Raw genomic sequence first — 18,364 nt, forward strand, 5'->3', positions numbered from 1 at the left:
GCTTCGCAAAGAGGAGAGTGACCTATTTGATGATCCCACTTTATACCAAAAGTTGGTAGGTAGCCTTGTCTATCTCACCATTACTAGACCGGACATTTCTTTTGTTGTATAGCAAGTCAACCAGTTTCTTCAGACCCCTCGTCCATAGAATCATCCGCTATGTTCAGGGCACTTTTGCTCGTGGCTTATTCTTTCATACAAGCAATTCTCCTTGTCTTACTGCTTATAGCAATGTTGATTGGGCTGGTTGTGCTAATACACGTCGCTCCATCACTGATTGGTGCGTGTTCTTAGGTGATTTGTTGATCTCCTAAAAGAGTAAGAAGCAAGACAGAGTTTCTAAGTCATCTACAGAATCTGAGTACCAAGCAATGTCTCTCGCTTGTTCCGAAATTATTTGTCTTTAAGGTTTGCTTGCTGAGTTAGACTTCTCTAAGACCGATCCTACACCTTTACTCGCCGATAATACAAGTGCTATTCAGATCACGGCCAATCCTGTCTATCATGAGCGCAGAAAGCATATTGAAGTCGACTGTCACTCTATCCGTGAAGCCTTTAAAGCTCGCGTTATTACTCTTCCTCATATTTCCACTGAACTACAAATTGCTGATATCTTCACCAAGGCTCTCACTTATCATCAACATTGCTTCCTAAGTAGCAAATTGATGCTTGTTGATCAACCCACATCAATTTGAGGGGGGTTTGGACAGTTTTGCTGTCCATATTTGTTTCCATGTTTGTTTCCTTATTTATTTCCTTGATTTACTCTTCTGTACAATGAGCATAATATTTGATAGATTGTATAGGGATAGAATTAGCATATACTTATTTCTTTCCATGTACAAAACTCTTGTATAGTTTATATAATAAACCGAGATCACAAGGCCAATTTATTTGACCATTCAAACAGAATTCTGACTTATTTTGACAAATACAGCATAAAAGTCATTAAACGAGTCCCATTCAATACAATAGCCGAAGTCCAAAGTAACAATGTATGTAAGAAAAAGTCCTTGAACCCTCCCATTGAACGTTCTCTATTATCAAAACAACAACCATTTCTCTCATTCCAGGTACACCACATTAAGGCCTCGTTTGTTTTTGCAGATGAGAAGAGATGAGTTGAGACAAAAGTTGAAAATTGAATAAAATATTGTTAAAATATATATTTTTAAATATTATTATTGTTTTGAGATTTAAAAAAGTTAAATTGTTTATTTTATTTTGTATGAAAATTTAAAAAAGTTGTAATGATTAAATGAAATGAGATGAAATGTGTTGTGAAAACAAACAAAAACTAAACATAAAAGCACCACATTAAACGTATGGAATTACCTAAACTATTAGTATTAACCGCCTAAAGATTCATTGAATTCCTCGGTGGGGTTGGGATCTACGCCATGGCTTAGACCCAACTTGAGAGATCTTCTGCTAATTCTCGTTGTCTACTCCTGTTCCAAAGGGTAGGGTGCTACTATGGTCATGCCCCAAGTAGGGAAGCCACCTTCGATTGCCCCTCCTACCTTTTTTAGTCAGCAAAATATATATATATATATATATATATATATCCTTTGGTCTAACATCAACTCAAGTACTAAAAGTTCTTCCAAAGTCCCAAAAGCTTTCAGGGTTTTCTCACAATTATAATATTTTTCCATGGTATGTATACATCATGAATCTAAGGTAAGGTGACTGGTAAGAATAGTTTGAACTCACATTCCAGGAGAACAAACAAGTTTCATAATAAAAATTCTTACGAGTTATCAGTATTTATCAAATCTGTTCCTAGATCACATTTAAAAACGTATTCCTTTCTTTTCATCTTCAACTCATTTATAAGTGGTCAATTGAGTGTTAGAAATTTTTTGGCTAAGAACTAAAGAGATTTTACAAGTTTAAACATGGAAAACCAATGCAATACCTTTGAAGATGAACTGGAACAACAGTTGGAGGGATTTGCAAAAGCTGCAGCCAATCTGATGGCTTTTTCAGCATGAGAAGGCACCAGAGCCCCAAATTTTGCATTCATCCCAACCAAAGTTTTGCCTTCAGCACCCCCAACCCAGCTTTTGACCTTGACCTGGAAGATTTAATTGCAGTAAAGAGACCAAATCAGTTTATCTGCCATACATATTCAGGCTTGAAGTGTCAAAAATTATTTAACAAGATTGGTAGAATCAGACTTTATAAATATAACCTCTAATAATATTTGTTGACTTTCACATCAAATTACTCAAAATCTAGTGTGGCCAGATTCTAAAAGATCATACCCTTGTCCTTTGCAGTGTATTAAGGGATATCACTTTAGGTTTGGATGCAGTTAACTCATTATTTTTCTATTTTAATGAGCTTGACTTCTTGGAACTGTTGAATTTTAGGACTAAGATTTATCTAATTCTTTATATGTCTCATAAGCACAAGGATTCAGCACCTTTCTTGCATTTTCTATTAACACTAAACTACTGAAACACAAAGCATCCTATGCTACCTAAACTCATTCCTGGTTCTTTCTTTCATTGTAATTTTATATTCAAGAAAACTGTAAGATGGGCTTAGCTGTATAGCACAGGAAGCGCACAAAAAAGACTCAGGGAATTGAATTTTTGACAACATCTCTACATACCATAGATCAAGTTACAAAAAAAAAATGTGACAACCATCCAAATATTAGACAATATATTTTTAGAAGGAAAATGATAAGCTTACAACTCTTTTACGACTCTATTTTAAATCGAGGGTAGTTATGTAATATCGAAATTATTCCATTTTAATGAAATGTCACAACTACATTGGTTGCATCTAAAATGAGTTGTAGCGTCGTTGTAAAAGAGTCATTGGTATATCATTACCCTTTCCAGAATATCTCCAAACCACGCCCAGTATGTTTTCATAAAAAAGCTCAATGAGCGTACTTAATTGCAATAGAATACCTTTTACCCACACTTCCACATATTTATCCCCCCAAACTCTTCGAAAAGATTATCACATTTTAGTGATAAATAAATACCCCAAACTAATGGAACCATACCAGGAGTAGTTGGGTCCCTAAAATAAACTAAAGTAATCTGGGTTGGGTCCCTAAAACAAACCCTAACCAACCTAGAAACCTAAGCTCTCCCCTCAATCCTTCGGGGTATAATAAATAACTTTTCTCAACTCTACACCACAAAATAAGCAATCTCGTACAAACTTCTAAACACGTCCTCAATATCCCCCTCACACCCCCCAATCTTGGTCAGACCTAAACCTAATGAGGACGAAATTCCCTTTTTTATTAGATACAGCCCAAAATACATAAGACAAGGTAGCCAGCGTTGTCATTCATCAACCCTTTAATATTACAAAAGACAACGGTCCTTATCTTTCTGTTCTTGGTTTACATTGAAAAAAGAAAATGCAAATGACATGAAAAGAAAAAATCAAATATAATCTAACAAAATTAGGTCTGCAATCATGGTACTAGGCCTCTATTAACATTTCTTTATAGGTAAATAGACTAACATTATTCATTCTCAATTCTTTTTCCTATACAATGTTATTCCTTTCTTAAATTTAAAATGGCCTTATAACCTTCGTACTTCTTTTAGTATGTAATTTTAACTACATTCTCATCGTTTCACCCTGGCTTACAGATGCCAATAGTGGGCCATACTCAACACATTCATCTGGCTTACCCAAAAAAATAAAAAATAAAAATAAAGTTTATTTTATTTTGCCCCCACAATGTTTTGCCTCTCTAAAGCAACCATGAGCACAGAAAGCAAAATTCTAATTCAGTCCTCCAGCCAAAAAGGTATAAAGAAGCTGATTTTTCATTAATCATTTTATACCTCATCGGCCACAAGTTATCTGCCTATCACATATGAAGTTCTAGTCCCATACTTGAAAATGAGTAAAAAAGAAAAAAAAGACTACATTTGTGCATGACTTCGTCTATAATTTCCAACTACTTGGCCAAAATTTAACTCTTCAACAACAGAGACATATAGCATTTTGTTTGACCTTTAGAAATCTTGTGATCAAATCCTAAAAACCTTTTTCATTATGCCACGCAAAAATTATATAAAGATTTCAACTATTCGTCACGAAAATTCGACGCCAAAACAAATGCATGGTATTCCAATAAAGATTGCGTGATTATATCTCAAAAACATGTTCATCATGCCACATAAGAACTATGTTATGATTTTAATTATTAATCATGAATATTCCACGCCAACACAAATGCCACATTATATACGTCCATTAAAGCTCTATAACTATCTCCATAATTGGAGATGCGAAAAATGAATATAAACCAAGATCTCGTAATCAGATCAATAAATGACATTTTCAAGAAAGGGAGAAAAGAAGGGAGGACGACTTGAAATTTTTCTTTGGAAAAGAAAAAAAAGTACCAATTCGACGGAATTGTTGCATGAGGGAGACTTGGGGGCCTCCCCAACGTTCCGCTTGGCATCGTCAGCGCCCACGAACGAGAAACAAATGAGAATTAAGAGAATGGGAGCCGAAAAAATGCGAGGATCAGGCCAAGAAGAAGACAAGGACATCATGGGCACCTGAATGGGAGCTTCAATCAAAACTAAGATGGGAAGAGATGGGTAAAAATTGGTGGAAAGGGAAGGGGAAATTCGTGGATTTTACTCCTAAACTGTTTTTCTCTGCACCAATCACAATCCAACGTGTTAGCACCATCTACGGTCCTATTTTTTTCTTGATAACTAATTATGTATTGGTGTCATTAGTTTTAATACCTAATTAAATTTTTCTACATTATTTTTCTAAATTTTTTTGTTAAATATTAAAATTTTTTCAAAATTTCAATAGACAATTTTATCCTTGTCTTTTATAGTTGGAACAACTCCGGCAACGTGTTTGGATAGTGGAGTGATTTGAGATTTTTTGGACATATTATGTATGGTGCATTTGAGTTGGTTGGTTGAGTAGAATGTGTCCCCAATGCAACATATATATTTTGGTATGTGTTGGATAATTTGAGACAGGCAAATCAACTTGGACGTTAGTTGGATATGAGTGATTCTTAGAATCGAACGATGGAGTGATTTTTCCATTCCAGACATTTTCAATGAGACTTTATGTGATGAGAATCTACATTATGTAATATGATGAGTTTTACATGCTGGAAAAAATTAGAAAAGGTGATTCCTCGACTTAGTGATACATATATATATATATATATATATATATATATATATATATATACACACACTTGGGTTTTGCACGGAGGGTAATTCTTTAGAGGGTGATGTCTCGCCATGTTTATATACTTGTGTTTTACTAAGAGGATATTCCTCGCCATGACTATGAATGCATGTGTTTTGCTTAAAGGGTGATTCTTTGTCCATGCAAATATGTGTTCACGTATCTTTTACATGAAATTGTGCATTACATCATCACATGCATTATCTCTAATTGATAGTTTTGTCATAGATGTTTAACTTACCTATGATTTTGTTTATCACAATTGTTCGTATAAAAATATCTGCAAGTGCATAAAATTGTAACAAGTAGTAAACTATTTTGAAGAAAACGGATGTCGAACCCACATTGAATAATTATGTTATAGAGTATTGAAATTAACTAAATTAATTACTATTTGGAAAAATAAAATTTGAAGAATGGATTATCTAAATTAAACTGAAGACAATAACATTAAAATTAAGATTTTTAAAGATAATAAGAATAGATCTAAAACGTTTGATTTCACCTAACAAATCTCACACAATTTATTCTTCCTTGTTATACAATTCCAATTATTCCAAGTTGATGATAAAAATCTCTTAACTATTTAATATTTTCTCTTGAACAATACTAAAAATATCTCCAAGTAATAACTTCATATCTCTATGTGAATTTAATTAATTAGAGACTCATTAAGTTCTTTAAATTTTTCTTGAAAATCACAATAATCACGATAAAGTATCTATACTTTCGTTCAACTAATGGTGCTTAATCCTAGAGTTTTAATCACAAATCACTTCTCGGTCTCATTGTGATTCAATAGATCAAACAATAATTAGCTAGAAAATTGCAAGCATTAAGAACAAGAAATAAATACTCAATTATAGAAATATTGAAAATACGATAACTTAGAATATAAATTGTATGTTCAATACTAGACTACATCAAAACTCTAGAAAATAAAAATTAGTTCATAATGAAATTGAAAACAAAAAGAATAAAACTAGTGTTCTTCGTTGGAGTTGGTTGATGAAGCATGCGGCTCTCGGCTCTGCTCCCCAGATCTGTCTCCTTCAAAGAAATTTCAAGAATAAAGTCAGGAATATTTTTACTCTAAAACTCAAACTCTCCTCCCCTATTCTATTCATCCCACAATACGTGATTAAATAGATGTCGAAACTCAAATCCGAAAACAAGATAAATGCGGCTACAATCTAGTTTAAAGATCTGGAAAATAGTTTATAAAAATAAATGTTAACATAAAGGAAATTATCTCAAGAATAACGAAATTATCTAAAATGGAAGATTCAATAATAAGCGGCTTGATTTACGGAGTTCAGGAAGATTTGGTGGTCAGTAGATTAATTGCAGAACTTGAAAAGGTCCCATCGGGTAGATGTCGTGTGTGCTAAATATAACTGATCTCCTCGCCTACCGAGAGGAAAGACTCCAGACCAGGATGATAGAACCCTTTCCCCAACCTACCGAGTGGTAAAGCTGCTCGCCCTTTCTAATTGTTGTCCACGATGTCGTTTAGGTTGGTTCCTTAAGTTGGTCTTTTAAACTGGTCGCGATTGGGTCTTCTTGCCTACCGAGAGGAAAGACTATTCGCCTACTGAGGGGTAAGTCTTCTTGCATTTTCAGATGTCGTCGTCCCTCGTTAGTCTGGCTCCATAGTATCTTTTTTTTTACCAAAATTCTCTCATTTTGCACTAAATTTTCTCATTTCTTCAAATCCAAGAAAATAAAGAAAAATATATAGAAATAATTTAAAATCAATAGAATTAAAAGAAAACTAATACTTTTCATAAATAAAAGAATGATAAAAATCATATAAAAATAATACTTATCAACAATCATAGGCGTTGATACGGAGGTAGTCCCATGAGAGGTACCCAAGGAAGGACCAACTTCGCCTGAGCAATAGGTGCGGAGGCTTGTCTCCGTTATTAGTAACTGTATTGTTTATTTGGAATTGTATTATTTAGTTCGGCAACCAACCATGTTTGGTTCGTTGTGTTTGGATATAGGGAACAAACAAATAGTTCTGTATATTATTATTTGGGAAATGAAGTGATATATAGATATTCTTGCGATTAATGGATAAACCTATTTATGGTTTAAACCTCTTGTATAAATAGTGTTTAGTCTCCTACTAAACCTTTACTTATTCCGCTGCAATTCAAACTTCTATTTACTTGCACATGCATTTCCTTATGAATATTACATGCCTATTCTTGACCTAAATCTTGGGTGTTGTCGACCAACTGGCATTCTTTCATGCTGTCTTGACTAAAGAAACCAACAACTAATCCAAATCCATATTTGATTTCATACGAATATGAAGATGATGGCATAAGGCAAAGTGGAGGTGTTGATAGATGAGGGTAAGAGACAAAAGTTAAGAATCATAAATGTTGTAGATGTTGCACAGAATGACATGGTTTATTTTAGTGATGCTTCCTACAAATACAGTTTAGACGAGTTCGTTTGGGATTTATTAGAACAAACCAAAACCCATTTTCAAAAATTCTTTCAACTTGAGGGATTTAGGATGGAACAAAGCAAGCCAATTGTTGCATCTAGGCTTGTTTATGGGTCGATTGAGATTTGTGAAAAAGATGTGGGATGTTGATAATCGACCCATGAAATATATAGTGGTCTTTGTAATTTCTTCAAACATTCTAGAGAGAGAGAGAAAGTTACCGGAAGACTGAAGACGAGAGAGAGACGGCGATGGAAACTTGAAGGCTAGGGTTTAGAGCTTCAAACGAATAGAACTACTCGTGAACAATTTGAGCTCAACTCGTATAAACTCGATTCATACTCAATTAATTTGATAAATGAGTTGCTCGTGACCACAACTATTGGTTCGAATATTAAAAGAGCTAAACTTGTATAATCTCACCTTGACTCGGTTTAGGCTCGTGAACAAAATTCATATAAACTTAACTCGACTCATTTTGGGCTCGTCACAATACTCGTAATATTTCTATATATATTCTTACATATATTCTTTTATTGTATATATTTTGTGTTATACGAATTATTTTTGATACTTTGTATAAGTAATATTCTTTGTTACTTTATGTATAACAAGATCACGAAAGAATAATGTTGAGTATAATAATGTATTAAGTTCATAAAAGAATTATTGAGTCAAATGTTTATAAAGAGTAAGCAACTCTAATTTGATTACAATGAGGGCTGCAAATGAATCGAGTCGAGTCGAATTCGAATAAAAGTACTCAAGCTCGATTAACAAGTTTGCTCGTTTGAACTCGGCTCAAACCTGAATAAGGTTCGTTAACCATTAATGTTGTTCGAATACGACTCAAGATTGACTAAAATTAAAGAAACAACTTGAGCTCGAGTAGCTCGAGCTCAAACTTGATTTTTTATTTTGAAATTTTTTAATCTTATCTTTTGATTAATAAAATATTCTAATTTAAAAAAAAACTCAAAACATTTAACTATTCAACCAAATAATTTTGATTCAAAATTCTTATGGTATAAAGTTTTATAAAAATAACTTTTAGTTATAAATTAAAAAAATAATGCACAAGATAAATGTAATAAACTAAACTATTTAATACATAAAAATAATATAATAAATCAATAGTTATAGTTGTGTGATATATTATTATACAAATTATCAAAGACACATTTTGGGAATATAACATATATATATATATATTAAATAAGGTAAACTATAAATAAATTAATAATATATAATTAAGTATATCAAATATAACTAACATGTAATATATATAATACATACATATATAAAACATATTGCGAGCTTCAAAACGAGCTCAAACGAGTCAAGTTGAGTTTATACGAGTTTTGTTCACGAGTCTAAACCGAATCGAGCCGATTTTATACGAGTTTTGCTCGTTTAATATTCGAACCTATATTAGTATTTATGAACATCTCATTTATGAAATGAACTGAGTTCAAACCGAGTATACACGAGCCAAGCTCGAGTTGTTCACGAGCTGCTCTGTTCATTTGCAGCCCTAATTACGACACTTTCTTATCTAATTTCATTTTGATTATTTGGCCATATTTAATACTATATCATGATAATTGAATACTTTAATATTAATTTAATAATTTTATTAAGTAATTTTTAAAATCACTTTAATGTACTAGGCATTCTTGATTTAAGTTTAAGGTTAGTGTTGCCCAAGACTTCACTTCCCAATACATATGACATCACTTTAATACTATTTGCAACAATTCCCACCATCACTTGAGTATTATTTACATAAGTTCCAGCTATTAGCCAACTTTTTCCCAAGATTTCACTTCCCAACTAGACATCACTTAACACTATTTACATTAATTCTTACTTCCCAATGTGCCACCATACGGTTACTTTTTTCAACTTAACACTATTCACAATTACTTTTCCCAACATAACACATTTATGCCCCTTTGTGTTTAGCGTTTTTCCATTTCTTTTTATTACCTTTGTGCCTCTATGTGTTTGAGTCGAGTGTTTTTAATGTTTTGGTTTGTCTATCTTTTATTACACTTGCCCCTTGTGTGACCGACTGTTTTACTAATTGTTTCGTTCCTACAGTGTTTTTCCTTCGTCTAGTTGTTTATTTCGTTCTTGGAGGACTGATTTTTCCTTCGTCTAGTTGCTTGCACAGATGGTGGGACATTTTTAGATATAGGGGATGTGTTGCACAGAGACACTGCGTTGTTTTTGCCCGATAGCAGAGATATTTCAAGAGTGATTAGTGAGGCTTAGAAGAGGGGGGAAATTTGCAGCTCGGTCTCTGTATTTTATTCATCTCAGTGGCGCTCTATATTTTCTTCATCTCAGTGTGTTGTGGCCTGTGGGTATGGTGTTTGTCGATCTCCTTTCTCTTCTCTGTCAGTTTTTTATGTTTCTCGTTAGCTTTATTCTTTGTATTTCTCGGTTCCTTGTATTTGTTCTTTGTCCTGGTGTGTTGTAGTATAGTTCTTTTCAATTCCCTTTTTGTTCTCTCGTGGTGTGGATTTGAGCAACACTCTTAGTTTTTCCTTTATTTTTACATCCAAAAGTAGTGGGCGTTGATTATTTTCTTCTCAATTTTTTGTGGTCGTTGGATTTTTTTGTTTGATTTTTGTTGTTGATTTTCTACTGCTGTTGGTTGTACTGGTAGTAGTGTTGTTGATTTTTTGTGTTGATTTTTGTTGTTGATTTTCTTCTACTGCTTTTATAGTCTATAATTTCGTATGTAAAAATACTTCTAGTCTTATTGTGATACCTTAGAATTGGAATTATTTACCTATTTGTAACTATATTGTGGCTAGCGATAAATCATTGATTTACATTTATTTACTTGCAATGAGAATGTTGTTTAAGTAATGCCATGCCATATGTGTATAAAAAATGGGGCTGAAGTGAATTAAGAGTTGGAGGACTCTTCTTCTACCTTTTTTTAGTTTGTTTTCCTAGTTGATGCTATATTTAATAATATACCATTTGAAATTGTAATTTATTGTGATACCTTAGAAGTTGGAATTATTTACCTATTTGTAACTATATTGTGACAAGTGTTGAATCATTGATTTACATTCATTTATTTGCAATGAGAATGTTGTTTAAGCAATAATATGTCATATGTGCATAAAAAATGGGGCTGAAGTGAATTAAAAGTTGGAAGACTTATTTTTTACCATTTTTTTAGTTTGTTTTCCTAGTTGATGCTATAATTAGTGATCTACTATTTGAAATTGTAATTTATTGTGATATCTTAGAAGTTGGAATTATTGACCTATTTGTAACTATATTGTGGCAAGTAATGAATCATTGATTTGTTGAACGAGGAGTTAGATTGAAAAAGAGTTCAATTTAATATTTATTATCAAAATTCTATTTACAATTAATTAAAAGAAATAATCTTATTTCAAAAGATTTAACTCAAACTCGAGCAACTCGAGTTCGTATCAACTCGTTTATTTTATTTTATTCGAGTTTGAGTCAAGTTTGACCTTAATATATGTTAAGGAGCCGAGTTCGATTAGAAGTTTTCAATTTTTTCGAGCTTGAGTCGAGTTCGAGCTCATATACATGCTAATCAAGATTGAGACCAGTTGTTTAAATTCAGCTCGACTCAGTTCGTTTGCAGCACTATCACCATTTGGGTGAGAGAGAGAGAGGGAGAGATTGCCCGGGGGCAGTGTTAGGGCCGAGCTTAAGCATAAAATGACGTCGTTTTAATATTGGTTTTTTTTTTTTTTTTTTTTTTTTTTTTTTTTTTTTTTTTTTTTTTTTTTTATAAAAGTAAAACCAGGTATTTGTAGGGTTGTAATCGGTCTGGTCCGGTCTGGTTTTGGACAAAATATAGGATCGAACCGGTATGTACCGGTTTTATATTTTTTAAAACCGATTACGCACTGGTTACCCTTCTAAACCGGTACTTCTGGTTTTACCAGTTTCCTGTCCGGTCCGGTCCGGTTTTTCGATTTTTTTAAAATATTAGTTTCACAATTTGTCATTAAAAATTTGTTTATAAAAAAAAAAAAACTGATTTAAAAAAATTTGTTTTATACTTTTATTAATATATTAGACTATGTAATAGTATTAATATTAGACTATTGGTATAGTTATAAGTTGTATATTAGTGTTAATTATAAACTATACATTTAATATTAGTATTAGACTATTAGTTATAAACTTTTAGTAAGAACTTGTAGTATTAATTATAAGTATAACTATAGTCATTATGCTATATTAGACTATTAGTATTAGTTATAAACTTTTAGTGATTTATTATTAGCATTTTATCTGATAATTTATAAATTATAATAAGAAATTATTTCATATATGAATATATATAATTATATATATTATATATAAAAATTTCACATAAAAATTTATAATTATACATAATATATAAAACTTATATATATTAATATATATATATATATATAATATTTTGTATAAAACTTATATATACAATAATACAAATATTATTTTATATATATTTTTTATCAATCGGTCCGGTCTGGTTCGGGCCGGTCCGAAAAATTTTAAAACTAGAACCACCCGGTTATCACATTCTAAGAACCGGTCCCGGACCGGACTGATTCAAAACCGGTAAAATCGGTCTGGTTCGAACCTGTTTTTCGATTTTTCAATTTGAATTTACACCTACTTGTACCTGACCCAGACATGACTAGTTTGGGAGATGAGAACTTGGGCCAGAAATCGTAACCAATATCCGGTTTCGAATCGGGTTAAGAAAAAACCTAGTCCGATTGAACGGTACTATTAATAATAATATTCTTGAACTTTTTAATTGACTGTCATTGTCTAAAGTTGGTTACTATTTATTTGCTTTAGATTAAGAAAATTTTATTGGTGGTCCCAGTTTGGGAGACTGCATGCGCGCTACTAAATTGATCTTTTTTTATTTACTCAGTTCCCTCCCTTTTTCCCCTTCCCTTCCTCGTCCTCTGAAACCCCTTCCCTCTTCTATCTAAAATGAATTGTTCGAGTGGCCAGCCGACGACAGTAATGAAGAGATTTGAGCTAGGCCATAGCCGGAGACATCATCTGGGCAACGAGCAGCATTGAGCTTTTTCTGGACAGGTAGAGTAAATAGACTTCTAGCAGTGCTCTCAATGTTATCAAGAAGGTTTTGAGAGATGTTATGGTTTGTAAATTGGAACACATCCCAGGTTTTACATGCATAGCCTACTAGTGTGAGAGTATTTGAGTCATAAAGATCGACAATTGGCATGGACTCTGAGCTAAATGAGTCATCGCCTGAAGGAGAAGACTCGACGTCGAGTTTTCCCCATGTGTACGAGTCAGGTAACTCTTGAAGTGAGGTAAAGTCAGGGTGTTTGTGACACAGGTGGGCAGATGGGCTCTAAAGGCATATGATAGTCTTGAAGGCATAGTGAAAGTTTTGCTATGGGGGCTTTGTATAAGCGAGAGCCAGGGATCATATTAGAAAGAGAGAAGAGGCCGATGGTGGTGGAGGACAGGGATTGAAGAGTGGACAGAGATCAAGTGGAGAGACGCAAAGGTTTGAAAAAACTGATTCGAAAATCAGGGGCTGGAAGTTTAGAAGATGGCCTCAGGGTATTTATGTAATTTAATCAAATTTTTAGAATTTTCGATAATTTACTCCATTTCGTGGGCATGCAGTCCCCCAAATGGGGACTGCTTGTAGACGAATTCTTATATTTATCTTACAAAAAGTAACATTAGTAACTTATATCTTCTTTCTTGATTATATGTATTCATATGTTGAAGGTAAATATATGTATTATATAATATATATATATATATATGTATTATATCATCTTGTTTATATGATAAGATGATGAATATGATTTAAAGTTTGAAGATAAAGACACATGATGTAGAAATGGGTGACAAGGCAGCAGATCATGATGATGTCTGATATAAACAAGAGATAGAAGAGTCCAAGTGCATAATGACTTTTAGATCTGATAAACAACTTACAAATTATTTCAAGTTGTATGCTAAGCAAAAACGTTTTCGGATGATAAATCAAAGATCGAAGAAAGAGAAATATGGGAGTATACACTACCTCACACTAGCTTGCATGTGCTCGTTATGGCAAGACAAGAGCATGCCCAAGTAAATCTTCTAAACCGCAATCGGCAACAAAGATTGAATCAGACCAAGATCAATGCAAAGGCAGTCAATGACATGTGGTTCTCGACTTTAGTTGATGTTATCTACAACCACACTTTAAGTCCAACCAAATCAAGATTCTTCAGATGTAATAGAATCTTGGATCCTTTCGTGGAAAGAAAGATCGCAGTAAAAAATAGAGCCTATTTATGTATGAACAAAGATTTCAATTCTTTTATTGTACAAGTGGTATGGAAGGATATAGAAAGTTTCATTTATCAAAAAATGATTATACATCATCATCTTGGGAATATTTTGATAGAATGCGTCAAATGAACAATGATTTCTATTATGATATGGATTTGGATCATGAATATGGGGTTAAGAATGTATTGTGGGCAGATGCACATTGTAGGGCAACATATGAGGACTTTAGGGATGTCATTACATTTGACACTACAACCTGACTAATATATATTGTATGCTATTTGAATATTTTATGGATGTGAACCATTATGGACAGTCAATACTACTGGAAGCATGATTAATATGAAGTGAGGGTACAAATGATTTTTGGCTAGTCAAGACATGGTAAAAGTGCATGAACGGTCAATCTCCATGAGCTATTATAACATATTAAGATAGAGCTATGAAAAATGTAATTGTAAAAGTCTTACAAATGACCCAACACAAATTATTTATAGTACATAATATGAAAACAACCAAAAAAGTCGGAAAAAGACAGTATTAGGAGAGAATTGCAATAGACTAACCTGATTCCTGATACATTTGATAAAGATTGGTCTCAAGTTAAAACTGTAGAAAAGCATCATGAGTACAACTCTAGTATTTAGCAAGAAAATCTCGTATAGCTTTAGTGTTGCCAAGTTTTAGAAGCTAACTTTGAATGGACGAGACTAAAGTATTAATAAATTAAGAAAAAATCTTATAATGCACTTTATGTCAATTTTCGAAAAGATATGTAAAAGCTTTAATACTTTCATCATCATGTTGCTTAGGAGTAGGGAGATCACGAAAGACATATCGCCACAATTTGAGCCCATGAAGAAAAACTTTCTTATTTTGAGCCCACATATCGTAGTTAGAGCCTTATCCAAGATGACGAACAATGTTATCAAGGTTAGAAGGTGTTTTAGACATTTTCAGTTTTTTTGTCAATGAACAAACGATGACATGGCAGACACATGACGGGTGACTAGACAGGTGACTGAATAGATGAGGTGGTAGTAGAATGGGTTTGAGGGTTGGGTTTGCTGTGCCTAAGAAAGATATGGGCTTAAAGAAAGTAAATAGACATCAAAAATTAATTCTCTTTGAAAAAAAAAAAAAAGAGGGAGTTGGCCGAGTTTCTTATCACTTTGTGCGACCATAGTTGGTGCTAAGATGAATGAAGGCTGAAGTCTTTTAGGTTTTCAGTCTCTCTAAATTTTATTGTTAATATTACTAAAATAGCCTTAATAATCACGTTTATGCCCACTCTTATGATGGCCATTTCCGTCTTTCTCGTGTTTGGTCACAAATGTAGTACAAACTTGCTGGCTAGACTAAATTTTGAAGCTCAACACTCTACACATCTCCCCAACAGTCAACACTATCTTCCCCTATTTTTCCTTCCCAAGAAGGTCCCCTCAGCCTACCCTTGTACACTTAGAAACTGTTACATGCCTCCTCAAAACTCAGCTCCCTCTTCTTTTTTTTTTTTTTTTGAGTAATTCTATATGCAACCGTGAAGTACCCATACAAATTCCATTGTACCAGCATGTACCGTTAACCCCTCGGCAGTCGTTGTATGGCGTTGCATCCTTGAATGGGATCATGTGAGACGAGCCTAAGATTTCTATTGGCTAGGTCATCTCATCCGCTTTATATCTTCTCACTTTGTTTCTTTCGGTTGTTTGCCATGATATCCCCTCCTACTTTGTGTACTTGTGCTTCTTGGAGTATGATATCTGTTATAGTTGCTTCTTTTTACTTGTTTGATGATTTGTTGCCCATGTTTGCGTTGACTAAAAGGATATTTGGGAGACAATGATAAATGTGCATAACTTCTTGAGAGGGAATAAAAGATTATTGTTTGGGTAAGTTTTTATTAGAGATGGTTTCTAAGTTGGGTGGATTTGTTTAATCCAATTATTGTGAAGATGTATCCAGTTGCCGATGCGTGGTGAGGATGGACCCAAGGGTGGTGGTGCTGAGATTCATAATGGTTTGTGTTGCAAAAGCATCTCATCTATCGAGTAGGTTGATTAATGCTTCAAAAGCATCTCAGCTATCGAGTACGATGTGTGTAATCTACTGTAGTTACTCTGTTGGACTTATGCTTGAGTGCTTAATGCAATAGAGTTAAGAAAAAGGGAATACATCAGTTTCTCTTCTATGTTGAATCATTAAAATTTAAGAATATTGTCACTACTTTCTTAACAACTATTATTAAGATTTTCCATCAAATTTTCTATTCAAACTTCCTCGTGGTATTGTGGGAAAAGCAGTAGAGGCAGGGTCTTCAATTCCCTATATTTTTAGCCTCATTTCAAGCTCTGATTTGGAGGTACCTATCATTGCAAGAGGCCTCCCTTCCGTCTTCCTCATCGGCTTGGTGGTATGCTCCACAATGTTTCTAGTTGCCTAATTTTGGTTTGCTTTCATTTCTAATTGATGTTTTGTTCTTCCTTGTTTGGGTCTTAACCTCTTAGGATTGAAGCTAGCATGGATTTAAAGTTGAATTTTATGTGGGTGTCTTTGTATGATTTTCTTTTATTTTTCTTTTTTGTTCAAATTTTGTGCTCATGTGCTTTAGTGGTATATGCCTACAAGTCTGGATTATTTGGGTAAATTAAGTTGGAAAAAATGTGTTTAATGCTAATTTGATCTCCACTGTTCATAAATTGACATGCAGGGTTGTATTTCATGATATGGCCTCATATATTTCTCTCTCTCTCTCTCTCTTCTTCTTCTTCTTCTTTTTTATTATTTTTTTATTATTTTTTATTATTATTATAACAAGGAAACTGTTTCATTCAATATCAAAGCAATTACATCATAGAATCAGATCAAATAATTTGTGAAATACAATCAGGAAAAGAATCCCACCAAATTATCAAATCCTCTAGTTTCCACACAAATTTTGCCAAATTATGGGTTGCTTCATTAGCCATAAACCCTCAGTGTTGGACAGTACACTTAGGAAACATTTGCATCATGTTCTTGATCTCATAAGCCAGATTTCCCCATAGGGACATTGAGGTGCTATCTCTAGTCAATTCTTGTACCACAAGAAGTCACTCTCTACTTGCAGCTCAGCTATACCCAAGGGAATGCACATCTGTAAACCTCGCAGAATAGCAATAAGTTCAATTTTCATAGGATCCTGCACTTCATGTTCTGGTTTGTTAGCAGAGAAAATAACCTTCCCATGTTCATCTCTTAAAACCATCCCCACACCTGATCTGCATTGATCAAGGAAAAGTGCTCCATCTATATTCAATTTCAGAACCGCTGTAGGTGGTGGCAACCAACAACAACGAGCTTTCATCCCTTTTTTCTGTTCTTCTGCAGCTGTTTTATGCTCCTGATTTAATGATAATGCATGATCAACAACCTGCTCAGGTGAAAGAACATTATCTTTATAAAGTTTCTGGTTTCTCCTATACCACATATCCCAAGCCATCAAAAACAACTTCTCTATCTCCCCAATATTTCCTCTACTCAGCATAGTTAATGCAATTTGAACAAAATCCATCTTGACATCAGATTCTTTTAAGAAACTAAAATGGTTATACCAACAATCCTTAATAAAGAGACAATAAACAAGTGCATGGCTTATATCCTCCTCCTCCTCATTACACTATTGACAGTTTGTCTCCTCGAGTACCTTTCTGTTCCTTAAATTCTGAAGTGTTGGGAGTCCAATTTTGCACACCCTCCAAGCAAACACTTTCATTCTATTTGGTAGATTCATCTTCCCTATTTTCTTCCATACCTTCATCTGCTCTTCAGCATTTGAAGCCTCACCAGTTTGCCTAACATGGCCAAGGGATTGAAAAAACCGATATGCACTCTTCACACTAAAGGCCCCACTCTTTTCATGCTCCCATACAAGACTATTTGGTCTACTCTCTAGAGTCATTATCATATTGAGCACCTCAGCTTCTTCTCTAGGTGGTAAGATTCTTCTAACTTTCTCAATATCCCACCATTTTGTATTTTCATCAATCAGAGTTACCACTATTGAATTCATATGTGTTGTAGTTACAATAGCTGGAGCTGGAATCAATCTATGATTTGGCAGCCAAAAATTTGACTAGATATTGATTGATTTCCCATCCCCCACTCTCCATTTGCACCCTTGCAACAGAATGTTCTTAGTCTCTCATATGCCTCTCCAAGCATAAGAAGGTGCTACACCTAATGTAGAATCACTGAAGCTAATATTTGGAAAATACCACCCTTAAACATTTTGTGTAGCAGTGTAGTCTCCTCTTTTAAAATCCTCCATCCCTACTTTCCTAAGAGAGCCAAGTTGAAAAT

General features: G+C 33.7%; 2 protein-coding genes across 3 annotated transcripts in view; both read right to left on the reverse strand.

Moving 5' to 3' along the window:
• LOC121246819 (signal peptide peptidase-like 3) overlaps positions 1-4,651 on the reverse strand; it is a 36,368-nt gene extending 31,717 nt beyond the window's left edge. Inside the window, exons 1-2 of one of the 2 annotated variants that reach the window (XM_041145104.1) lie at positions 4,398-4,651; positions 1,922-2,080 (exon numbers count right to left, since the gene is read on the reverse strand). In XM_041145104.1, coding sequence (XP_041001038.1) covers positions 1,922-2,080; positions 4,398-4,553 — 315 coding nt within the window. In that variant the 5' untranslated portion in view covers positions 4,554-4,651. Of the gene's footprint in view, positions 1-1,921; positions 2,122-4,397 lie in introns of both variants that reach the window. The other variant, XM_041145105.1, reaches the window with a different exon arrangement.
• Positions 4,652-17,093: 12,442 nt separating this feature from the next.
• On the reverse strand, positions 17,094-18,074 carry LOC121247296. The gene is made up of 2 exons (XM_041145666.1): positions 17,817-18,074; positions 17,094-17,576 (listed from the first exon to the last, which is right to left on the reverse strand). Exons 1-2 carry the CDS (start codon positions 18,072-18,074, stop codon positions 17,094-17,096), a joined length of 741 nt encoding a protein of 246 aa, XP_041001600.1.
• Between the last annotated feature and the right edge of the window lie 290 nt (positions 18,075-18,364).

Source organism: Juglans microcarpa x Juglans regia, chromosome 1S (assembly GCF_004785595.1).
Source record: "Juglans microcarpa x Juglans regia isolate MS1-56 chromosome 1S, Jm3101_v1.0, whole genome shotgun sequence".
Taxonomy (NCBI): domain Eukaryota; kingdom Viridiplantae; phylum Streptophyta; class Magnoliopsida; order Fagales; family Juglandaceae; genus Juglans; species Juglans microcarpa x Juglans regia.

Coding starts and splice junctions, on each gene's coding strand:
- LOC121247296 (XM_041145666.1), bottom strand. CDS start 18,074: ATGAATTCAATAGTGGTAACTCTGATTGATGAAAATACAAAATGGTGG. Junction 17,577..17,816: donor ATGCTGAAGAGCAGATGAAG/GTATGGAAGAAA, acceptor TCTGATGTCAAG/ATGGATTTTGTTCAAATTGC.